The following is a 25,931-nucleotide window of genomic DNA, read 5'->3' on the forward strand; positions in this document are numbered from 1 at the left end:
CCAGAATGTGCTTTTGTGTGCAAGCCAGACTAACAATGAAGTGAAAGTCTACATTAGAGGACCTGTTATCTAAACTGTTGAATATAGGGTTAGTGTTCCAGTTGGAAAGACAGACAGTCATGGATAAAAAAAATTGCTCTTTTTATTTCATGTAATAGATATGGAAGTCACTATAGATAACATATTACTCTCGTCCAGTCTTAATAAAAGGTTGGTAAACAATGTAATGTAAATACCAATAAAAATCATTCTTTCTGACTGCTTTTCTTTTGAGAATAGAGAAATCAATAACTTGTGTGGTAAGGACTTCAAATGTTAAGACAATTTTAGTGTCTCTGGAGATAGCAATTTGATCTACTGTACAATGAAAACACAAATGGTCATTCAAAAGCACTAGCAGTGAAAACTCTTGGTTTTATCAACTTTTGGTAACAATGCTATCACATTTAGAAATTCATACAAAAAGATTCTTGATGTTAGATCAGTCCTTAGTAGAAATTAGCACATGCTTGGTTGTTGCATTAAATAACCTTATGGGAATATATATTTTTTTTGGTTAATAAAGTCAAAAAGGTGTTGACTTTTGTTCCTAATTGTTAGATACAAATTCCTTTGAAGATCAGCATTCTTTTAAAACTTTTTTAAAAAATCATTTGAAACTTTTAAAGAAACAATTGCTATGGCAAAGACAACAATTGCTTTTTCTCAGTTTAGATTCAAATTTTGTGTTGTTTTTCCCTTAGGAAAAGTTGTTAACTATATATATTATTTTTCAGTAAAAGAAGGGTAACACTATCATGTTTACCCCAGAGTAATGACAAATCCTTAGAGGTTACTGCAGAGCACCTGATGTACTGTCAGATCGTGTCCCATCTGACGCCTCTGGTCCCTTACTTGCCTGTCTGTATGCATTGCAATAGAGGTTCAAAATGTCCAAGAGAGTTCAATGTTCAAGCATATGCCATGCCACTGTTCTTTGTTCTGCCTAGACAAGTCCTGTTCTTGGGCTGCTGGGTTATGTTATGATGATCATTTTAGGTAATGTAGATTGCCTACTGCAGCTGGATTTAAGAGCTTCCACAATGTCCCAGAAGACAGATTTGAAGAACTGGTGCTTTCTAGATCCACTTATCACTCATGGTGTGGATGGCTTGCCTTTATGTCATGTTGAATTCACGTAGAATTGAATATCCCAGTTATCCTAATAACTTCATATGTGATTTATGAGTTATAGATCTTTACGTATATGTGGAAAAATTTAGCTCAGGAATGTTACCTGGATGTTGGTAAATGTTGGTTCTGCTTGAGTATTTGTTAAATCTTTCCTTCCTGATTGCCTGAGCAGATTACCTGCCTCTGATACCCAATAAGTGCTTTAGATCCTAAACAAAGTCAAAGTTCCCAAAAATTGGGAAGATGCTCACAGCATATCTAATGACAGGAAGGTTGAATTTTTTCCCTGTTTCAGCTGAAGACTGAGAAATCCATTAGGAGAGTAAGAGTTTTGGATCAGAAACTCTCCTGAAGCTGTGTTTGGAAGTCTCTATGCATCTCCACATCATGGTCTCTCATATTCAGAGAACCTCTGTCTGTAAGGCAGCTGTGAATTTTGTTGTCAGATTGCACATTCAGAGAGGAACTTTGAGGCCAGGAGACAGATGTTATGCACAGACTTCTTTTCTTCTTTTACTTGAAATCACACTGTCCTGATTTTTTTTAACTTTTTTTTTTTTTTTTTTTTGGTACATAGATTGTCTATTTGTCTTTGATTTCTGTGAAGGGTGATTTCCACGTAATCAGCAAATACTTGGTAATTTCCACAGAAGCAGAAAGATGATGGGGCAAGTGTTTGAGTGTTGAGGGTCTTGAATTTTACTGTGGGGTTGTTGACTGTTTGATTAAAACTAGGTCAGAGTACTGGAAGTGATTGACTTGAATACGTGCTATCACTGAGAGTCAATTTCTCTTCTTTGTCAATATTTCACCTTCCCAGACTGGATGCTTCAGTTGCTTCAGGAGACACATGAACCAAAACTCAGTAATGGCAGGTGTGTGTTTGAGACACTTTATATCAGTTCATTTCACAGTTATTAAAGCAGCAGAATTGGAAATCTATTTGGCTGAAGGTTTTAAATATATTTAAGCTTTGTTATGTTTCAGGAATTACATGTATTTTCTTCTTTTCAAAATAAAGAGAGAGCTGACTTGCTTGTTAGACTACTATGAGTTGTGGTGCTAAGGGAAGCTGGTAATGTTACAGCTAAAATTGGTGATTGATTTAAAAACATTGTGTCTTTTATTTATGTGAGAGTAAATTATCATATTTGTACCCATAAATACATACACTGTAATGCTGTCTCTCTCCTTGATTAGTGCTTTATAGGATCCTGTTCTCATGTGACATTGTCCTGCAAACTGCTATAATAATTGATGTAAATTTGTAAACTTAAAAGCTATGAATATATCTTTTAATTTGCCACTTAAACTGATGCAATCCCATCACACTTTTGCATTCATGTATACAGATTAGAACTGTTTATAGTTATCATGTTTTCTGTTGGCTATTTGTGATCAACTGAGGTATTTTTTATAGTGTTAATATGTTGTTATTTACAAATACAATAGAGTATTTGTCTTTTGTAGGGTGCATGTGGTGTAATTAATTTTTAATTGTAAACATTTTAAACTAGGATTCAGAATAGAAACCATAGCATAATGCAGATGATCATACAAATTTCTGTATCTCATGGAAAAGAATGCTTATATTCAGTAGTTGTTTTGTTTTACTTTTTTTTTTTTAATATATATTATTTTATATAAAACCAGCATGGAAACAACTGAGAGCCCTTTATTGGAAAATTTTTGTGCAAAGTGCATGGTGTTTGTGAATGCCACTAAAATGAGCAGGCTTAATGTTTTTTGGAATCAGAATGAGTTTCTCACTCCTGGCAAGACAGAAATCAATTGCCATTAGTAATTGTGATTAGTTTTAATTTAAAGATGATTGAAGTTGGACTGTGACAAATCCTTCATATTAATTAATAGGAACAAAGTGTTGTGACAAGAACTTCAACACATTAGGTTAATATAATTAAAATAGTAAGAGCTGCATTTGGCATGCCTTATTTTAGTTATGCAAAATATATATGTTCATGTTGCTTTGTGTTCATTTGAGCATATTGTATTGATAATCAGATACTGTGAATATTATTGACTTCATTTTTAAAGTAGAAAATTGTGTTCAGAAAAATTTAAATAAATCTCCAGGATTTTAAGGCAGTGTTTAGTCTTCCCAGATTGTTTTGGGAAATAAAATTTTTGAGAAAAACAACCAAACAAAAACCCCTCAGCTTTGCATTTCTCATTTAGCTATTTTGCGAAATATGTATGTCAATTCTTAATTTAAATATTTAATTGTGAATTTATACAGACACCTTAACCTGACTTTCTGTGAAACCTTGTTGGAATAATCTGATGGAGACAGAATATTATCATTTGGTAAAACTTCATGTACTATTATTTTCATATTTCTGATGACACAGTTTCTTTGCTTCTCTAATCTCTTTTATGTGGTGACAGCACACATCTTTAAATAGTAGTATCAGAGGAAAAGTAGTAATGTGTAGTGTGGAAAGCTCACAGAAATACAAAGCTGAAATAAAAGAGGAAGTGTGCTTTCAAATTTGCAGAACAGTATTTTCCAGCAATTTGCATCCACTCGTTTGGGAAAACCTGTTGCATTTATTTTGATTTATTTAATTCTTTTCAGAGGCTTATAGTGCGTTAATGAAATCAAAAAAACGGAAAGGCACAATGTATAATATATCTTTTGTGTTTTGTACACAAAGCTTTCAGAAGTCATAGTCTTGAAATGCAAAGCTTCAGTGTTATGTTTCCAATTTGGCTTGATTTCCATTAGAGAGCGTGACTTGAGTGATTCCTGCAGGGAGGTGTTTGTGTTCCCTTGGGGCCGTGTGTGATGCCTTGGCTGGGCTGGGCTGGGCAGCCCTGGTTGTCACCCGGCCGCAGCCCTGCCCCTGCTGAAAGAGGGGGCGAGGGAGAGGATGATGCTGCTGTTCTGCCAAGTCATACTTGTGGGGAAAGGGGAGGAGCTGGTGCTGTGCTCTGTATGGCATGCTGGGAAAAACAGACAGTATTGTTAGAAAGTCACCATTGCGGCATTGCCCTGGGGCCATTTGTGTAGGACATTTGGGAACCAAAATCCAGGGGGAAGATGGGTTTCATTTTTATACTTGTAGTTTGAAACTGTCTAGAGACTATGTAACAGTGTTTATTCTTACTAGTGGGTTTTTTTTTTTTTTTGCATTCATAAGACTGGAAAGTAATACAATGAGAATAATGATTTCTAGAAATTCTGAATATAACCCTTCCTGTGGAATTCTAGAAATGAATTCCAGCAACTACAAAAATTTCACTTCTGCATTAGCTCTGCTGGCGGAAACCACTGCAAATGCATTTCTTTATCTGAGACTTCACCCTTTTATTTATCTACAATTTTTTTTATTTCTTTGCAGATATTGATGGATAATATAGCATCTAAACTACTTGTTTTCTTTTCTTCCAGGCTGCTGAATCAGGAATAATAAAAGTGAAAACAATAGCTGCACGAAACACAGATATTTTGGCAGGTAATTATTTGCTGTGCAATAGGAAGAATAAAGCTGAGTTACAGATCAAAATGTTAAAAAGATGTCTTGGGTATGTCTAATAATGCTACACGTCTTTTAGTGTGTGCTGTATTGTTGATGCTTTACTTTTGGGCACCTAGCAAAATTCCAGTAGCATAGAAATTTTTTAACACTACTTGTTACTTGTTAGTGCTATTAGGATGCTGAGGAAGGGCTCAGTTTTCAGTTGATGCTCTACAAAAGTAATCATCCACTTAGAAAAGTAACATGAAGTACTTAGGCCCTACATTCTCAGTGTTTTAGATGTTGTGACTGAGTGCTCCTGTGGAGTTCTGTGTGATCCACATTTATGTATTAGTCCAGCCTTTGGGGACTTGTAACTGGTAGGCAAAAATCCATCTTTGTCTGAGACAAGGTCATTCAATTTAAGATGTTCCAATGCCTTGAGGGACGGGACATATCTTGTGAGCTGCAGCTTTCTAAGTGCTTAAAACAAGATCTCCTGGCTGTCTTCAGCTTTATAAAGTTGGCTTCTTGCCAGTTGCTGGTAAAGCCCTTGGCCAGATTTGAATGTCCCTGTATCAATACTTGAGTGTCTACCCCAGATGTAGTCAAAATCTTTGAAATGCTAGATTGTTTGGCAAGTCCGGTGAAATAGCAGCAAAACCATATCTACTTTTGAGGTATGTAAATCTGATATTGTTAAGGAGGCATTTTCTAGGATTATTTGAATTAACAGACCCACTCCTCAGTATTTCACTTTAATGCCTCTTTTTTATTTGTTTATTTTCTTTGTTTTTACTGCTGTCATGTATGCTGACATAAGTGGGAAAAGTATGCCAGGTAATGTCAGCTATATCAAAATACACAAATGAAAAAGGGAAAGCAGTAGTTAGCCATTTTGGAAGCTGTCAACATATTACTGCATAAAGAAGTTTGTGTTTTAGAAAGCTAGTTTCTAATCCTGCAAAGTTCTCTGTTTTTTAGTTTTCAAAGGGAAGAGATAGGAAAGATCATTAAATTTAGTCATGGATGGGTAGTCTTTGCTTTCATCTTTTTTAGGGAACATTTTTTCTTAGTTGGTAAAATTTTTTAAATAATTTTTTCTTGGAAAGTTTAAACTGGAATATACTTAGTATGTATTTCTTTCAAAAAACCTGCACAGGTTTGTTGTTAAAAGGTTTGCGAAACCAGCAGGTCCTAAAAGTTATTTTGATTACTTAATCTTTGCTAATAGGATAATTACTTTTTCTTCCTCTGTTCCTCAGTTTTGTACTGGGAAAATGTTCTTTGCCTGCAACTTATCAAAACATTCCACAGTTAAAGCATAATGTCACAAACAGACTCAATTCTTTATGAACTCTTGTATTTTTTGAGGTATCAATTATCAGCTAATCTTATACAGAAGGTAGTGTCAAGAGATATTTAAAATCTTCTGAAGAAAAATTATGTATATCGCTTTATAATAATAAAGCTGCAAAATGCTACAATGTAGTTGTGAAATCTTTTTGATACTTTTTGACTGCAAGATGATTTAGGACATCTACAAGACATTCTAGTAATACAAATAAATATTTTGATTGGGATATGACTTTTAAATGTTTTGATGTAAACTGTCATTTCACTAACATAGATAACAACAAATGTATCAGATTGTTTTGAATAAGCTGATCCGGTGCTTTCTTGAAGCGTTTCAGTGTGTAGGATTATAATTTTTAGGAAAACAGATGCAGGCTTAAAATCCTTATTAAAATCTTAAAATCTTTGTTATTTTAGGTGGGATATGTTTAACCTGCCAGAACTTTGAGGTCATTGATCTAACTTCTCTCTTTCTCTTTGAAAAGTTAAGTTGAGCTGTTTCAAAGTCTTCATTCTTGGCAGTGTGTACATACTTTGTTATTTATTTATAAGAATTTGAGAAATTCCAGAGGAGGAGAAAGCCTTAAATCACAGCAGATAAATGTGAGAAATTATTTCCTTGTGGCTTTGAGATGTGCAAAAACTTATGGTTTAGGAGTTCTTCTAAAAAATCAGAATTATAAACTTGCTGATGAAATGAACAGGTAAGTTATACTTTCCAAAAACTTCTCATTTGTTATGGTTCAATAAGGTAGATTTATTTTTTAATATATTCTGGCATAAATTGGCAGCAAAATGGAGTCAGAACTGGCAAAAATAAATTTATTGTGCATTTTAAGACTGAGACTAATAAGCCACAGAATCATGTGATCATAGAATATTCTGATTTGGAAGGGGGTCATCAGAGTTTAGCTCCAGACCTTCTGAACAAGAAAGCCCCAAAAATCACCCTATGTGCCTGGTTGCTATAAAACCAGATAGGTACCAAAGTAGATCTACAAAACATTAATTTTTCAGATTCATTAACTAAAAATACTTGTATACATTCTGTTGTGAGATTGTTACTTTTAATGGATAATAGACGAAAGTATTGTAAAAGGCTAAATTTGTTCTTTGTCCTGTTATTTATTAATTCATGCCATTTTAACCATTCAGAACTTTTTCTTGAGTCTCATGTTAAGGATAAATGTTTTGTGTAATCTTTTTGCTTGCCTTTTTCTGCTTGATGGTTAGAATTTAGTGGCAGTTCAGAAATGTCAACTGGACATAGGGCCTGCACTGGCTCTGAAGAGGTTGATGAAACTGAACTGTGTGTTGATATCACCCTATCAGAACTATTTTCTTATAGGAAGTTGGCATCCATAATTTATAATAGCCTATCCTATTTTAGAAATTTCTGAGTCAGTTAGTGTTTCAGTTGGAAAATATCACTAAAGTTGTTTTTTTTGTAGTTTTAATTTGTTTCATTTTTTTTCCAAATTAGTTGTAGTGATGCTTAGTAGTATAGATAATGTTTTCATTTTTATGTGAGAATATATTTTTTGTTTGTGGTAACTACTGTCCTCTGAATAGAGTGTGAAACTTTTCATGAATACATTTCTTCTACTACACATAGACTAAAATGCAGTGTATGACATTCAGTGTAAGAACAGACATTGAACTTTCAACTGTGAGGAAATTTTTAGTATCTAAGTGGTGATGAGCAGCTAAAATCTTAGAAGTTTTCATTAATCAGCAAACACACCTGCAAATGGAAAACCACTTATCAGTCAGAGCCATGCTTTCCTTTCATATTTTAAGTATTTTCATATTTTAAGTTTTATTATGTCAGATTTCTTAAATTACTTTTATGGGAAAAAAAACTGTTTTATATGCCAGTGTAGAATGTTGTATTCATTATGAAGCTTTTTCTCCTTAACAAAAAAAACCAAAAGAAAACACAAAAATAAACCCCCAAACCAAACCAAAAAAAAAAAAAAAAAAGGGAGAGAGAAGTTTATGGAAATGGGTTTTCTCCTGGCAAAACTCAATTTTAAGAAGCTACCCTTTGTCACTAAAACCGCGTTTGACAAATTCACAGCCAGCTGAACATACCCAGGATACAAACAGTCTAGTCTCTCTCTCTTCCTGTTTTGTCGGTGGCAGTTTGCTCTTCCCCTTCCTGCCCTGTGCTTTGGGATGTCACTCTGTGCCAGGCTGGGTTGCTCCTGCATTAGGTGCTGAGGTGAAGCAAAGCAGGAGGACCGTGCTACTAGTCTGAACCTGGTTCCTGTGGCAAGGCCAGGGAAAGCCCTGGAGTTGGTGAGACCTTACACCTTCTTGCTAACCACATGGACTCTTAAGTCCACTGGATGTTTTGGATTTGGAAAGTCACTTGCGTGTGTAAGGGAGAAGGTGCTTGGAATTTGAGCCTTGGCCAGGGTAGTGAAAGTGAGCTGTGTCAGCCTAGTGTCTGTCTACCCTTGGCTTTTCCCTGTGGTCCACGTGTAAATCCCAAATTTCCAAGACTAGAGATTGCTTTCGTTAATAGGTGTGATTAAGAATTTTTACATTGTATTTTTTAAAGTATTAAACATTGACTGCTTCAATTTTTCTCTTTGAAAGCATTGAAAGAGAACAGTTCAGAGGTGGTTCAGCCTTTTCTGATGGGTTGTGGAACAAAAGAACCAAAGATCACTCAGCTGTGTCTTGCAGCCATACAGAGGCTCATGTCTCATGAAGTTGTTTCAGAGGTAAGATCGATCTTTATACAAAACCAGAAATATTTCAGAGTGAAAAATATAGGCCTCAAATGAAAGGTGAATGAGTTGGTTTAGGAGGCTCTTTATATTAAAATGAGCGTAGTCCACAAAATATTTTATTTACATCTATTTTAAAAGTAATTTAAAAGAAAAGGTGAGGCAATGTTAGTAATCTCTAGAAGGAAATTAATGAAAATTGAAACCAGCTCATTTAGTTCACATTCTTACACTGCAGTAACTGAACATGTAATGAACCTTGTGCATCCACAAAGTATACTCTGTGCAATAACATTATTGTGCTTTTGTTACATTTTATTTTTAACAATAAGGTAAAATGTATGCACGTCTTCTGCAGCAGTAAATGTCATGATAATGTGTTAGGAAGCTGATGAAAATAATGCTGTTAAAATACACCTTCAGTTGTGCTTGCATAATGTAAAATTACACTGTTTTCTCTCTGAGTGAATTCTGAGGGTAAAATATATTTTTACTGTGTCTTCCATATTTCCAAGTAAAAAATTTAGTACAGGCTTTGATTTGTACTGCATATTAAGACATTTTTGTTCTCAATTCTTTAAAAGTACTTTGGGAAACTTAAGACAATGGAATTGGCTTTATATTCTCAATTTGGTCCTACGGTATAGACAAAGAGGCACATTCAGTTGTGATGTGCCTTTATGACAGTGATATTCTTACATAATTACACAATATACCAGTACATAACTATTGTAATAGGTGACAAAAAAATATTTCTTTCTAGGCTGCAGCCGGAAACATTATCAATATGCTTTGGCAGTTGATGGAGAACAGTCTTGAAGAACTTAAATTGCTCCAGACAGTTCTTGTACTTTTAACAACCAATACGGTTGTACATGATGAAGCACTGTCCAAGGTAAGAATTTGTTGGTGTCAGCTATTGAATTTGAAATATCTAAGCAGAAAGATGGGGAAATTTCACATATGAAGCACATGAAAACTATGCACCAGGAGGGGACTTTTTTGATTCTATTGTGTCCCTATTGTCTTTATGGTTAGACTCTGAAAACAGGATTTCTTTTGGCTTCCTTTTCCATGTGTTTTATAATTCCTTCACAATAATGTATTTTGGACTTCATAGGAACTTGAAATAAAAACACTGAGCTAATGCCTGTCCTTCTCATGTGTTAAATTTATTGTTCTCATGTGTTAAATTTATTTTGAATTGGAATCAGAGCACATAGCATAGTGTACACTCTCACAGAGAAAAAGTTAAAAGAAGCTGCTTTCCACCCTACCTTAAATCTCTTTTGAAAACAGTCCAGTTATTGCTCTTTTTTAATAACTTTGGGTTGTAGTTTTAAACATGAAACATGTTAGATACTATGTTTCAACTAAAACGAAAGAGGCCCGAGTCCATTTTTATTTAACTTATAAGATGCTTCTCTTTCAAGAAGCAACATTGTTTACCATCTGTGAATTGTGAAACTCTACTTTGTAAGTTTGTCTTCTAGATTACATTGTACAAAATTTGTTTCAGCCAGACATTTTTTGCATTTTCATGTTTCAGTCAAGTTGCTGTAAGATTTTAAACTAACGTGGCGATACCATCAGAGTGGAGTCCACAAATCATAGACATGAAAAAGAGGCAAAATAAAATTCTGAATCTTGTATAGCTCTTGTATGGCTCACAGCATGTAGTACTATGGTGGGGTGTGGTTGAGGTTCTTGAAAGTGCCAGAACAGTATATGGACAGAAGAACTAGAAACACAGGTTCCACTACATATAGAGATGTTAATTTTCAAAATTCATTATAAAACAGGGAAGTATTAAACTATGAGTTAGTGGTAATAACAAAATCCAGTGGGGAAAAATATTCAGGTCATTGCCAGCACAATGACACATTGAAATGCATGTCTTAGGAATAATAGCAGTCAAGGCAACATGATTGTGAAAGTATTGTGACTCAATGTAGGAGGGGAATGACATTTTAGCTTTGGAGTTGAGTGACCTTTCTGTAATTAACCTTACAATCCTAATGTTCTTTTGACATAATATTCATACAGTTGTTCTATGTGATGATTACTGTGTATTCTCTATATGATGACTGCAATTTTATTGCTACATTGTAATGTGTTCAGTTAAATACTGCTCTTTGATTGACTTTGGGGAGGATTACTAAAGAGTTTTTTGGCTAGGGTAATCCATAAAACGTATTCTGGTCCTTCAAATTTAATTTTTTTTCTTTCTTTCTTTCTTTTTTTTTTTTTTTTGGACTACCTTTTGACAAACTGTAGCAGAAAGCATTCCTTAATCCATCAATCTTCTTGACTCTTAGCTAAAAGACAAAATATATTGTTGTAATGTGATGTTTTTTCTGGTTTTTTTTTTTTTCCTTTCAGGCTATTGTACTTTGCTTTCGATTGCACTTCACAAAAGATAATATCACAAATAACACTGCAGCAGCTACAGTGCGGCAGGTGGTAACTGTTGTGTTTGAGAGAGTGGTTGCTGAAGATGAACGATACAAAGGTGGGCATGCTGCTTACTCAGCTTGCTTTTATTTACCTGCTTTTTTGACAAGTATCAGATGTTTCTCTTTCAGATAACAAAGTAGTAAAATTTCTATAGATGCTATAAAAAAGTCACAGACATCATTAATTTTAAATGTCTTTTATACACTTATTTGTATTTAAAGGAGATGAAATCTTTCACTGATTCGTCAGTCCAATTCAGTGCAGCAATATATAAAACCAAGTTGTGGTTTTTTTTCCAAGCTGTGAGAACTGGTCTTCAGGTTTGTACTGTAAAGGGATTTGAAGTGAGGGCATCATTTGTAGTGCAGGTACCATAGATTACTGAGTGGGAAAAATATAGCAGTAGTAGTTTTGAAGAGAGCATTGGAAAGCAGTGCTTGGTATTGATGCTCTTTGGTACTCAACCTTATGTTTGTTTCTATAGACATGATAAGTTGGAGAAGAATTACCTGGCTGTTCTCATAGAATATTCATGTAAGAACACTTAATGTGTACTTGGTTTTTAACAGCTCCTTTGTTCACAGAACTTTGTTGGTTTTTTTTTTTTTTGCACAGATGCTGTTGACCAGCCAGCTGCAGTTCAAGGGAATAGTAATAGAAGATCTGTCAGTACGCTGAAGCCATGTGCTAAGGATGCATATATGCTTTTTCAGGTAGTTGGGGAGCATATATTTATGTATTTGCAGTTAAGATTGGGTACTTCTACATCTCTTTAAAACATTTCAAGAATTTGCTGTTGACATACTGACAATGACCTTAGCCAGAGCCTTGGGCTTTCCTATGCTGTTTATTCTAATTGGTGATGATATGCTCTATCACAGGGGAATGATGGGAAAATGATTCCAAGTGGCCTTGGAAAATGTTCTACTATAAATCTTAAATAATATCTAAGCATACATGTCTGCCTTAAATTCAAGATTCTTATTTCTCTGAGCCTGTGGTGGGTTTGCCCTGGCTGGACTCTCAAGTGCCCACCAAGCTGCTCTACCACTCCCTGTCCCAGCTGGATGGGCAGAGAAAATAAGATGGAAAACAATTCATAGGTTGAGATAAGGTAGTTTACTAAAGCAAAAGTTTGCATGTGTATGAGCAAAGGGCATCAGCAGGCAATGTTCAGCCACTTCCTAGGAAGCAGAGCTTCAGAATGCATGGTGGCTGCTCCCAAAGGCAGACATTGTAACAATGCCTCCCTTCCTCTCCCATTTCTTAGGTTCTATAACTGAGGTATGGAATATCTCTTTAGTTAATTTGGGATGACATTTTTTGTGTCTCCTCACAGGATCTTGCTCAGCCCCTTGCTGGCAGTGGGGGGAAGTCTTTAGAGACAGAGCTGAGGCTGTGCCATTGCTGTTCAGACGTAGCCAAAGCAGTGGTGTGTTATCAACACCTTTCGAGCTACCAGTGCAAAGCTCAGCACTGTAAGGGCTGCTGTGGGGAAAACTGACTCCCTCTCAGCCAGACCCAGTACAGAGCAAAATGCTGCAATTGTAGTTCAGTCCTGTTTTTTGTGGTTGGTATTGGACATTAAAGTCAAGTGTGTAGTGAAAAGGAGTAGTCGCATTCATCACACCAATAAAAATCTTCTTGACTTAGCAAAGTCACTGGTCTTGGGATATTTTTGAGGGTAGGAATGACCACACATGCTGCAAGGATACCAGCAAAGTTTGAAATGTCTTTTCTATGCTTTATAATTTATGTTATAAAGGTATTTTAAAAAAAATTATGTTGAAATCAGAAAATTGGCCGCAGAAGAGGAGAATGTGTAGGTTTCATTATGAACTCAGGAGACTTTCTTGGTACGAGACTGTACAGAGAACGGAGAATGTCAGTGTTACTGTGTTTCTTTCTAAGGATCTTTGTCAGTTAGTTAATGCTGATGCTCCCTACTGGCTCGTGGGTATGACAGAAATGACGCGGACGTTTGGCCTTGAACTTCTTGAGTCGGTCCTCAATGACTTTCCACAAGTGTTTTTACAAGTGAGTAGTCCTTGGAAAACAGGAAGACTTTTAGTCACATAGGTAGTAAAATCTACACTTAATTAAATCTTCTTTAATTTAACAAGAATATTGTTTTCTTGAAGGACTTGTAGCTTTTACATATTGGGGGGGGGAGGGTTAGTGGAAAAACTCCCTGTGCTTTTTGAATGCTTTTCTATTCCCAAACACTTTATTTATGCTTATGTTTTATTTATGTTTATGCATTTTGTAGAGCTGCTTGTTTTACTCTGTTTCACTTTTGGTTTTGCTGTTTATATCTCCTCCAAAAATGCATTTTCTTATCTTGCCTGATTTATGACAGCTCTGTAACTAAATTTGTGGAATTGTTATTTCTACAAAAACACTACCCTCACCCCACTTGTAAATTGCATCTATCTACTGCATATAAATGCACCATGATCCTGCAGTAATGTGTTTTGCTAGTTGACAATTGGTAAATTAAAGAAATTTATCTATTTGTAAGTGATATCTTAGCAGCCTTTTTCAACCTGCAAAATACAAGAAGGACGCATGGCCATTGGTGAACCTGTCCATTGTAATTTCATGGGTTTTGGTAGCTTTACAATGGTGTCTGCAGTTCTGCCTTTTCTTTTCCTGATTGTAATTTATACCAAGATTGGCCTGATTTCAGACTGCTTGATCATAACTACAGATGTAAATAAGATGCATAATCAGAGCTACTGGTAGCAATTAAGGAATATTTGCATATAACTTTTTCTGTTTTCTTTTTCAGCATCAGGAATTCAGTTTTCTACTTAAAGAAAGGGTATGCCCTCTTGTTATAAAGCTCTTCTCCCCAAATATCAAATTCAGGCAAGGTTCCACCACCTCATCTTCCCCAGCACCAGTGGAAAAACCATACTTTCCCATCTGTATGCGTTTGCTGCGAGTAGTTTCTGTTTTGATTAAACAGTTTTACAGTTTGCTGGTAAGAATATGTTCAAATTTTCTTAATACAATTCTGTTTTTCTATGTGTATGCCAGTGCTGCGATCAGTAGTAGTATTGATTAGTTCTTGGGAATTGTTGATGTCTACTGAGGGAAGAAAAGGCTAAATACTCTTTTCCTCTTACGTTTATTCATGTTTACATGTATTCTAAATGTCCAGTTTTGTTAAACATGGACTTGTATGAATTTCATAGTAGATTAGCTGTTGTCTTTACTTAACTGCCTTTCAAGTTCTGGGAACCTTTTGATCTTCTATTGTTTGCCTCACTTTAGATAATGATGATTACTGTGCTTTGTTAATTCTTTCTAAGAGGCTTTTGACTTGAATTGCTAAAGCTGTTGACAGAATGTGGATAAAAACACATGTTCAGCTGTTCTCATGTCCCGAGTTTTGGGTATTAGCTAAAAAAGATATTTTTTCATTTGTCTACTGTAGCAAATATATGACCTTTATTGCAATGTCTGTGAGGAATTTAACTCCTACAGTACAATTGCACGTGTGATTTTAGCTTGTCAAAAATGTTATGTTTTTATACAGTTCTGAGTAAATACTCATTCCAGAGACTTTTTAGATTCTATACAAAACTTGCTGTGATAAGACTCCTGAGATGGAAGTGTTTTTGAGAAAATATTTTGTAGGAGGCTTTTTATTTTATTAATTATAATAAATTATATATTTTAGGTAACAGAATGTGAAATCTTTCTGTCATTGCTGGTTAAGTTTCTGGATGCAGACAAACCGCAGTGGCTACGAGCTGTTGCAGTAGAATCTATTCACAGGCTTTGTGTGCAGCCTCAGCTATTAAGGTATTAAATATATTGGCTTTTGCTTTTACATAAAGTTTAAGATATATTTTTATTATTTTTCTCTAATGGAAAATGCTTCCTAAAACATTGCAAAGAAATTTATAAACATTGTATAGAAATTTAAATGCAATAACCTCTTCATGATAATTTTGTGTAATGCATTACATTACAATGCTTATTATCCAGCAAGGGCTGAATTATAGTTACTTAAATATGTCTGTGTCTTAGCAGTATCAAAGGAACATTTACCTAAAATGAAATGTTATTGTTTCCCTAAATATTTGCTGTTAAAATGTGCTTTTAGTCTTCAGTTTGGAGTGTGTATGGAGGTGCAGTTGCTGTTTAAAGTATTCTTTTAGTCACTGATTTGTTAAATACTTTCTGTTTTATAAAATGCCTTCTAGGTCTTTTTGTCAGTCATATGATATGAAGCAACATTCCACTAAAGTTTTCCGTGATATTGTGAATGCACTGGGGTCCTTTATCCAGTCTCTATTTCTTGTACCAAGCACGGGGAACACATCAGCAACACCAAACCAAACTGGTAAGTCTTTATTATCCCATCACTTTATTTTCCCATCATTTTCTTGTAATAATGAATTCTGTTTTAATTCAGCTCTGGTACAGCTCTGTACTCCTGTGTTTATTTTGGTGAAAAGCTAGCTTGAGATGAACTAGTGTTCTCAGCTCTGGTACAGCAGGGGATTTTAGCTTCTCAGGGGGTATTGTGGGGAAGGCATAGACCACAGTCAGCAGAGCAGTGCTCCTGCCTTGGTTCCTGTTTCTGCAGTGACCAAGCTCCTTGTTTCACGACTTTTCAGAGGGAGATTCTGAAGGAGTTATGTCTGATTTCTGACTACAAAAAATGTGTCTGGTTTGTCTCCTTGTGTGGGGATGTCATTTATGGCAGCACGCAATTTAAGTAGTGTGTGTGTTTGTGGGAGGCAATCACTAATTCTTCTGGATGTGCAAGGCCGAAACTGGAGTGAGGGAGCCAAGGGGCAGCATGAAAGATGTATATTTTACAAATGATCTCTGTCTTTTTGTAAGCTGTGATCATACACATGTTGTAAAGACTTGATTATGTTTTCTTGCAGTCAGGGTTTTGGCATTTCACTTGATATATTTGTGTTTTAATAAGAAGAAATTATTGTCCTGTTAATGCCTTTGCAGGTGTTTATGTCCCAAGTTAAGGCTCTCTGCTTCTTCCTGTAGTTTTGGAAGCAGTCCTTACCAACCAACAACATTAAAAAATTTCATAAGGGTGTCTTTTGATATGCCTTCCTAAAAGAGATAAAAGGCAGATAATAAGTGTAATTATTGTTTATCATATTTACTATTAAATTAAGAAACATGACAAAGTTTGAGTTTAGACTCACACCTTTCACTGTTCACTCATGAAATTGGAATAGTGTGCTGGAGTTAGCAGTGATAGCATGAGAAAATTTGTGTCAGTGTCTTATTGTTCAGTAGCTGTCTATACAGCTGCTGGTAGAACATTTCTATTAGTATTATTTCTAGGTTAGCTTAATTATCTTAAAGTAAATCAGAAGATTGTTTTTCACCGCTTAACATGCACATATGAGAAGGCATTCTGTAATACTCATTCTGAAAACCTAAATTTTGCCTCAAGTGAAACAGCACTGCAGTAGGGTCATGCCTCTAATGCCTTTTGCTATTTCTCTGGGTAATTATTTCAGTTTGTTTTCTCTTTTCTTTTTCACTTCTTCTTTCTGTCTGAGTGCTACTCATGTCATTTCTCATTCATTTCTTTTTCTACCTTTATTCCTCCTGTGGCCTTATTTGACATGCAAAGAGCAGATCAATGCAATGTAGTTCTCAAACTGAGTCTTCTGGTTATAACAGCAGTCCTCTCATAACAGGCTGTGTTTTGGAATTGTAGAATGACTTGTGTTGGAAGAGACTTTCAAGGTGATCTAGTTCCAGCCCCCTGGCCATGGGCAGGGACACCTTCCAGCAGACTAGGTTGCTCAAAGCCTTATCCAACCTGGCTTTGGTCATTTACACTCCTTATACACTTGATTTTTGAGCTTCAGTCTTGCAACAGGCTACCTATTTCATAGGAGTTGAAAGCTGCATCTGCTAAAGTTCTGTGTCACTTTTACTGTACTGGGCAATGTTTACCACCTACTTTAATGAGATTAATAAAAAAATAGTTGCATATGTCTGACTACACAGTGGAATGATAGAAAATGACAGTGGTGTAACTGTGTCAGTGGCAGTGTTTGGTTAACCATGTGTTTAGCAGCATGATTTTTTTGTTTGTCTGTTAAGTGTTACTGTGTTAAAGTGTATACATAAGCCTCTGTGTATTCAAATTGCCTAAGTTAGGAGTTTATTGCCTAAATTAGTAGCTTACTCTCCACATATTAAAAGTGAGCACACCAAAATGGCAGTTACACTGTGAGTCGCCGTCTTGGGGACTCTTCTCTCTCTCCCCATTGTCTCTTCAGAGAGAATATGGACTAGTGGGACCTATTCTTAGTAAGTAGAGATGTCCTTCTCTATGGAGGAAGTGTATATATACAGACTTCCTTGTTCTTTTAGCTACTTTTTTTTGGCTTCCTCAGTTGGAACCAAAATTTGTCCCTTCCTAGCTGTTGGTTGTCATATTGTCGCCTCTTCCCTGATGGGGTTTGTTTTGTTCTACTTTAGCATGGAACAGATTCAAATGTTGCCATTCTCTTTGCATGGAACAGATTCAAATGTTGCCATTCTCTTTGATTTTCTTCTTGTGGTTTTTGCATTTCTGAAATCTTGGAAGTTTGTTACTGAAATAATTAAACTTTCTAGCTACTGAGTTCTTGATACAACTGTGTAAATAATCCTTAACTTTCAAGTATCTATCTGACTCTTCACTAAACATACATTGTTTCATCAAGACTGTGTAAGTTTGATTCATTCACAGAATGTTATTATTGTTGCTGTACCTTTCACAAAAACATTACATTCTGACTGGACATTAGGCAGTTGGCATCAATGAACTGCACAAAAGATTACATTTTAGACAGCAGAGGGAGCTCAGAAATAGTTTTTTATGTTATTGTTGATTTTTGTTATTGAGGTAGGTGTCTTCAGATTAATCCTGGTGTCTCAAAAATTAAATGTAGAAAAGGAAAAGGATGTTTGTTGATAACAAATGCAAGATTGGTTGATCTTATCACTTTGTTTTTGTGAACAGGAAGCAATGCATCAGGGAATACTGGCTCAGTACAAACGAACCCAGGAGTGCTTGGAATGGGTGGAGGTGCAACTGTATTACCTGCCTTTGAGTACAGAGGCACTTGGATACCCATCCTGAATGTAACAGTACAAGGCAGTGCTAAAGCTACATAGTGAGTACCTCTAGCTTTTTAAAATGTATGTAAGAAGTATTTTTAATTTTGAATTTGATGGTGTAAGAACTTTTTTTACTAGTGAATATTGAGGGTTTTGTTTCACTGGTGTTGAAGTCTATTAGGATTTTTTTCTTTGTTGGTGCCATGAGGTGTTCTGGTTGTTTTGCTGGTTTTTTTCTGGATGCCTTGGATTTTAATTGGAATGGTTCCAATATCAGTTGGATTTTGTTTTCCTACCATATTACCTGTATTAACTCTTCACTTTTAGGCTTTGCTGTAGTATAGAACAATTTTGGAAAACCTGTTGCTGCATTTTGTAATGGCAAACATAAAGGACATTACGCAAACAGGACATCAGTGGGAATGAAAAATAGCTTTCTCACACCAGCTTTACTGTATTTACAGTTTTTATTGAGCAGGATATTGTGGTAGATACTGGTCTGGTTGTCATTTCAAACAATATATTGACCTATATACCAAAGCTGGATTCTGAATGCTCCTTAGAATGGTAAATTATTTTGTTATGACTTTGTACAATGGAGATGGTGTTCTCAGTTTAAAGCTGTAAATACTATGTTAGTTTTTAAATAGTGCAATTTTTTTTTTCATGTCACTCATGGTCATTGAGGGGCAAGTGCTTCCAAACCTGAAGTTATTTGCACCATAAAATTTTGGCATACTGAAATTCAGTGAAATCTGCAAATAGCCTGGATCTCAATATTTTTAGGGTAGGAACTCCTTTATCTGCCTTTAAGATGCAGAAGAAAAAAACAATCATCCTCAGATATCAATAGTTAATGTGTATGTGTTGACTTTTTATTCCAGCAGTGGACATAAATGTTGTTTTAGTTTCCCTGCCTGTTTTCAGGGAACACAAATTTTTAATTTTGGTCAGCTACTACAACTTCCGCTTGTCTTCCATTTCTTTTTCCTTGCTATCTATTCTTAACTGGATCAAGAACCTTGCAGCCGCCATTATAGTCTCCTGTTTTGCTCTAAACTTGCTTGTGTTTTACTCAAGTGACTCTATGATTTTCTCTGCATAATTTTTGCATTTTTTCTCTTGTATAAGATTACAGAGTTGTCACAAGCATTTCACAGCAGTTTTTTTCTCCTGTCTTGTACTTTTATCTGTAGTCCCTGTATGTAAGGAGATGACTTGCTGCAATGTGTCACATTCTAGCACCAATTCTCTTCTTCTGCCATTAGATTTTCAAACAATGGCCACATCTCATACTTTTACACAAGTTTCTCCACCCACCACTATGTCTTTTCTTCCCCTTTACTTCAAAAACTAAATGTTTTTGAGAGGAATAGACAAACTATTCAAGACTTTTCACAACCATTGCTATGTAACAATAACAACTCATATAATTTATTCGGTAGTTAGCATTTTCTATTTTCAAAACTAAAAGGATGTGACCTCTACCTCACAAATATATTGTAACTATGAAACCCACTAATAATTTTATTTAGACATGTATATATATTCACTCCTACTTGTATATAGAGAATGAATTGCTAACCATTTGATTTAGCTGTAGTTCCTGCTCCCTCAGATATGAGGCAGCTATCTTCAGGAAATCAGAGGTAATAACTGAAGTGTGACATGTTTCAGAGAACGAAAAATCTTTGTGCAGACAGGAGTGGTGACACTAGAGTATAAAAGTATCTTTGGTATATTTTAGCTGGAATACATAGCTTTTTAAAAAGTAGTTTGTAGAGTAAAAAATGATTAAATAGTGATTGTTGGGGTAGCAGGTAGTTTTTGTAACAGACTATCTCTACTTGTATAGATAATGCTGTGTCAGCTACAATTTCTTTTGGATTTGTAACTCAGCAGTTCTTTATGTGCTTTTAAAGAAAAAGATGGAGAAAAGTGGCAATGAGACTGCTGTTCCAGCACAGTGATGTTTTAATTGCATGCTTTTCAGCAGTGAATCATGTAGACATGTCCTCTTTATACAAATAACTTCCATTGTTTACATGTGCATGTAGGTGATGAGTATTTGGCCGTGTAATACCTTGCCATGGACAGGCTTTTCTAGTCACATGGACTCAAAGATAATGTCTGGTTTGTCCTCAAATTGTTATAACTATGTTCACGCTGTCATGATTTCCTGATTGTATTTCCTCTGTTGTTCCTAGATACTTGTATTCTTCTGCATAAGTTCTGTTGCAGTGGCTTTAAGTCAAATAATAATACAAGTAGAGTTATTAATGATGCTTGCTTATATGTGTTAGTGTATTTTTAGAAATATATTTTGCAGATCTGTTCTCAGGGTTTGTACCCTTTTGGTTGCTGTTTTATTGAGTCATTTATTTACTCTTTTATTTAATGACTTAAAGGTTTTTCTTGAGTTTCAACAAATCTTGAAGGATTTGGGGCCTGTTTGTATTTAGCATTCATTTGGAATCTTGTTTTTTATTATTGTTTTTAAAAGCAGTGGTATTGCTACACACTTGTCATGTTTTCAATTTTTTAGTTTGGAGATGCTGGACAAAGTTGAGCCACCTACAATTCCTGAGGGCTATGCGATGTCAGTGGCATTTCACTGTTTGCTGGATCTTGTTCGTGGTATCACTACCATGATCGAAGGAGAGTTGGGAGAGGCAGAAACTGTCATTCACACCACAACAGAGGCAACTCCATTACCAGCACAGTCTTCAGAGCAAGATTTGCAGTCTGTTTCTGACCAATCAGAGAAAGAACTAGGTATTTGAAATGCAAACACTGTCTGAAACACAACAGTTTTACGGAAAGCAGATTTTAAAATTTCATGCTTTTTGCTTGCATTGTTTCTTATTTATATATAAAAACTTTCAATGAAGTGTGATTTATTTTTTTTTAATGGAACAGCAATTCCATTTAAGAAAATACTTAGTGTTAAGCCAAAAGCAGAACACTGAGATCTAACATCACAAGAGACAACCTGACTGACAGAAATGGAGTTATGACCACGTTGAAAGAAAAATATATTTTAGTAACAAGATAAAAGGAATGTTTTAATGGAGAATTTTTTAGTAAGACTGCATTATATAGAGAAGGACTTCTTTAAAAGCAGAACTACTGTGAAGTTAGGATTGTCTTTGTGGAACATATGATGAGTCTGTACAGGGGGTCTGTATGTACAGAAAGACTTGTGTTTGAGCAGTGAGTTTGGCTCATGCCCCGGGAAGCCAAGGCAGTAAAGCTGAAGTTTGAGCCCAGGCACCAGGGGTGCCGATAGGATGGGGAGGGCAGAGAGCTCCCTGCCTCGGGAACAGGGCACTCTCCGTGGTGGAGAGAGGGAGGGCTGCAAATGGGCTGGGCAGCTCCCGCTTGCTGGGCCAGGATCTTTTCCCCTATTAAATGAAAGAAACAATTATGGAAAATTTCAGATACCACGGGAGAGTATTTTTACTTCGCTGCAAAATTTCAGTGAGTTTTTTATCGCATATTTTTGCACTTCTGAATGTTTATCTTTATAGACAAAGATCAAAAATGGTTACATATACCATGGTAAGTTGGATTTTGGTTGGGGTTTTTTATGCTATTTAGAAAAAGCATTGCATGGTGATTTTTTTTTTTACCTCAGAAATGTTACTTTAAATGCAAACTGTTTAAATAATACTGGTGTAAGTGTGTTTCTGTATGTATGTATATATCTGGCTGTGTAAACATGCATACAAAAACACACTTCAAAAATACCATAGTAAGCATTTTGTTTGTGATACAATTGATAGTATTAAGGGAACCACTGTGTTTCTGCTATAAAAAAGTTTATATATTTCTTTTAAGTTAGCAGAGCTGTCTGGGAAGAAATGGTGAATGCTTGTTGGTGTGGTCTTCTGGCTGCTTTATCCCTTCTACTTGATGCAAGGTATCTGGTCTTTCATTTCTCTTGATTTTGCTAAGTTGATATTCCAAGCTATATTTTGGACTGACTTTTGATACTAGTCAGATTGACAATTGTGAGCATAAGTGCTGTTCATGGCATCTGAGCAGTCAGGTTTGTGGCTTAGACTGAGTGAGTAAGGTTTGTGGCTCAGACCAAGTGCCGCAGAAGTCTCCAGAAGTCCAACATCAGCCTTTAATGTATTTCAATACAGAACAATTAACTGCATTTTCAAAGGGTTGCATTTAAACTATTTAAATTATCTTTATTTCTTTTTACTTTGCTTGCATGTTTCAACATATTGAAGTGATTCCAGGTCCTGATTACTGCAAGTAAGAGAGACTAAGTAATGTCTTGGTACTTGTTAGTACTATCTAATCTTTAAAGTGGAAAAGCTTTTTACTAGGAAATGACTGTGGTAAATTAATTGACTCCTTCAAAGAGCCTTTTGTAATCAAACATCATTTTCTGAAATTAGTTTAAAATATCTTCTCATAGAATCGTTACCAAGTCGCTGAGAAGTAAAGTTCAATTTTGTAGGAAGTGGTTCTGAAGAATTTTGTTGATTGGTTATGCTTGTTCTTCAATATTTATACTGTTAATAGGTTTAAAGCATGTGTTCTTACAGCTTTCAGTTTTGGTTAGCTGCCTGCTTCTGTGCTCTGTATTAATTCTTGCTGAACAATGTGTACTCTTTCAGCACTGATGAAGCTGCCACTGAAAATATTCTAAAAGCTGAATTGACCATGGCTGCACTTTGTGGAAGACTGGGTCTTGTAACATCAAGGGATGCCTTTATCACTGCCATTTGCAAAGGATCCTTGCCTCCTCACTATGCCCTTACTGTATTAAACAGCACAACTGCAGCTCTGTCCAGCAAATGTAAATATATACATTTTTCTTAATTTTGTTTCTTCATATTGTCCTCTAAATCAAATTTTTTTTGGGTTGTGGTTCCAAAGACATGCAGCTGTAGTATTTGGCTATATTAAAGTAGGTTAGAATTGTCAGACAGCACCTAGATCACCTGCTTTCCAGAACTGGTTAGTGTTGCAGCATTTGCTTACTATCATTCTGATCAACCTAAAATTTCCTGAAAGATTCACATATGTCATAAGTTCAAATTCTGAGATCTGTCTACCATTGTAAAGATCTGCTAGGATATGTAATTAAGGCATTCAAAACCTGAAAAGGTCTCTGGGCAACTTGGATTCTAAAGCTTTGGCTAGAACATCCTGCATTTGTCATGTACTATAGTCTTATCTCCAATTGTCTAGTGATGGTAATACTCATGCATAAGTGGAAGATCCAAGTTCTGGGCTCGCTACAGCCTACAAAAAGCTGAATTGATGTGTCCCACATCTTGAGAGAATGTTGAAATTCATAATACGTGCTATTTTAGGATGTACTCCGTTTCTAACTTTCAAAGTGAATTACTACTTACTAAGAAAATCAGCTACCTGAAAAATATATAGATGCATCTAACATTAGAGCTCTTAATAGAAAACAAAAATATTAGGAACAAGGACCAGCACCTTTGCTTCAGTCCAGTGTACCAGCTAAATGTATTATTAGATTGTAAGTCTGTTAAGAAGTACCTATGACTGAACTACACAGATATCTATAAAAAACAAATCAGGGAACTTCAGTTATTTTGTATAGGTTGCTCTTCTTTTTACAATTGAGTTATAAAATTGGTGTCTTGGAGTCCCATATTGGAAAAATATCATTATACAGCATTGATGACACCATCATTTTCTAAGTGCACTGGTATAATTTACATTTACACATTTACACACAATTGCTATCAAAAACTGAGTTGAGACAGTCTAATGCTTGTATCTTAAGCATAAATATTTAAGTCTTGCTGTAAAATATATAAATTTATCACAAGCAATGTCTAATAGTTAGAAACAGGGAGTAATTGCTAGATCTTTAACTTTCTAGTGCAATCTGTAATCTAAATATAACCAAAGGTCTCAAAGTGAGGTACGTTAAAGCTAACACTGTAAAAAATTTTCTGTGGAGTCTGTTTGCCAGAAGGTAGTTCTTACTACAAGTAAATACTGGATATTAAATTTAGGTGGTTTCTTTCCTTCTCTTTTCAATTTTCCTCCAGCATATTCCATTCAGGGACAGAATGTTCAAATGATTAGTCCCTCAAGTGAGTCTCACCAGCAAGTTGTAGCAGTAGGGCAACCCTTAGCTCTTCAGCCACAGGGAACAGTTATGGTAAGTACAACTTGTAAGTGATCTTACTTTGCTTAACTACTTCTTCCTGCATCTCAGTGTGTCTCAAAACCAGGCTACAGATGCACAGCATTCTTACAAATAATGGTGAGCTGATCTATTGTCCTAAGGCTTTAATTTGGAACAGCCCTGGACAGTAAAGTTAGCTGATTGCAAAGAGTTCTTATTCTTGTTTTTTTTCTGACTCCTAGCTCAGAAGTTCTTATCCATTCCATTTAGAAAACTCTAGAACTCTGCTGTGTTGTGTGCCTGTGTATGAAGGTTCATTTAAGATAGACTGATTTTTGTGGAGATAATGCAATTAAGCTGGAGAACTTGAACTTGTGTCTGTTAATAATGTGAAACTGGGAGGAGAGGGCAATGATCACATCATAGAATCATAGGATGGTTTGGGATGGAAAGGATATTAAAGATCATCTCATTCCAACCCACTTGCCGTGTGCAGGGACACCTTCCGCTAGACCAGTTTGCTCAGAGTCACATTCAACCTGGCCTTAAATACTGCCAGGGATGGGGCATTGACTACTTCCCTGGGCATCCTGTTCCAGTGCCTCACTAGCCTCAATGTAAAGATTTCTTTCTAGTAATACTGAAACCTGTTCTCTTTCAATTTGAACCCATTCTCTCTTGTCCTGTCACGACATGCTCTTGTAAATAGTCTTGCCCTGTTTTTCCTGAAGTTCCTTTCAGGAACTGCAATTAGATCATTCCTAAGCCTTTACGAAGGCTGAACAATCTGATTCTCTTCTCCAGGCTGAACAATCCTGATTCTCCCAGCCTTTCCTCATAGGAGGGGTGTTGCACCCCTCTGAACATCTTGGTGGACCTCCATCAGATCAATGTCCTTTCAGTGCTGGGGACCGCACAGCTGGATGCAGCACTCAAGTACTCATATTCAGCTTCCCCAAGATAAGCCTGGGAGAAGGAGGAGAGATACTGAACTACTTCTCTAAAAGTATTTCAGTAGTGAGAGATACTGAACTACTTCTCTAAAAAAATGTATTTCAGTAGTGCAAACAAAATGTAAATTTAAAGCACTTCAGTAAAAATTGGAAGTTTGCTAGAAACACTATCATTATGGATGATAAAAATTGGATGGCTGGTTGGTTGGTTTTGTTTTTTTTTGTAGCTGACATCAAAAAATATCCAGTGTATGAGGACATTACTCAACCTAGCTCACTTCCATGGTGCTGTTCTTGGTACATCGTGGCAACTTGTCCTGGCTACCCTTCAGGTAATATTTCCCTCACAGGAAATATTTATGCTTTGGTGTTATGCCTTGGTGTTTTGCTATAATTTTGTTTTTCAATTGCTCAGTGAGCAATATAAGAAGCTTTGAGTCTTCTCATGGTGCACTGTGAATTGCCTTGAATAAGTACTGTAGCATTTCTCATTTCTCTTGAGGTCTATTTGGCTGGAAGGTTGGTG

General features: G+C 35.7%; 1 protein-coding gene across 3 annotated transcripts in view; it reads left to right on the forward strand.

Annotated features, from left to right (window-relative positions):
* The window catches only part of MON2 (MON2 homolog, regulator of endosome-to-Golgi trafficking), a 66,566-nt gene that overhangs the window by 8,556 nt on the left and 32,079 nt on the right, over positions 1 to 25,931 (forward strand). For all 3 annotated transcript variants that reach the window (XM_050988036.1, XM_009095050.4, XM_018919671.3), the window contains exons 2-16: positions 4,586 to 4,649; positions 8,613 to 8,740; positions 9,510 to 9,641; positions 11,129 to 11,258; positions 11,819 to 11,916; positions 13,115 to 13,240; positions 13,995 to 14,189; positions 14,892 to 15,016; positions 15,421 to 15,560; positions 18,219 to 18,372; positions 20,862 to 21,091; positions 22,157 to 22,238; positions 22,954 to 23,135; positions 24,373 to 24,485; positions 25,633 to 25,737. In XM_050988036.1, the coding sequence (XP_050843993.1) occupies positions 4,586 to 4,649; positions 8,613 to 8,740; positions 9,510 to 9,641; positions 11,129 to 11,258; positions 11,819 to 11,916; positions 13,115 to 13,240; positions 13,995 to 14,189; positions 14,892 to 15,016; positions 15,421 to 15,560; positions 18,219 to 18,372; positions 20,862 to 21,091; positions 22,157 to 22,238; positions 22,954 to 23,135; positions 24,373 to 24,485; positions 25,633 to 25,737 (2,004 nt within the window). The remainder of the gene's footprint in view (positions 1 to 4,585; positions 4,650 to 8,612; positions 8,741 to 9,509; positions 9,642 to 11,128; positions 11,259 to 11,818; positions 11,917 to 13,114; positions 13,241 to 13,994; positions 14,190 to 14,891; positions 15,017 to 15,420; positions 15,561 to 18,218; positions 18,373 to 20,861; positions 21,092 to 22,156; positions 22,239 to 22,953; positions 23,136 to 24,372; positions 24,486 to 25,632; positions 25,738 to 25,931) is intronic.

Source organism: Serinus canaria, chromosome 1A, assembly GCF_022539315.1.
Source record: "Serinus canaria isolate serCan28SL12 chromosome 1A, serCan2020, whole genome shotgun sequence".
Taxonomy (NCBI): Eukaryota; Metazoa; Chordata; class Aves; order Passeriformes; family Fringillidae; genus Serinus; species Serinus canaria.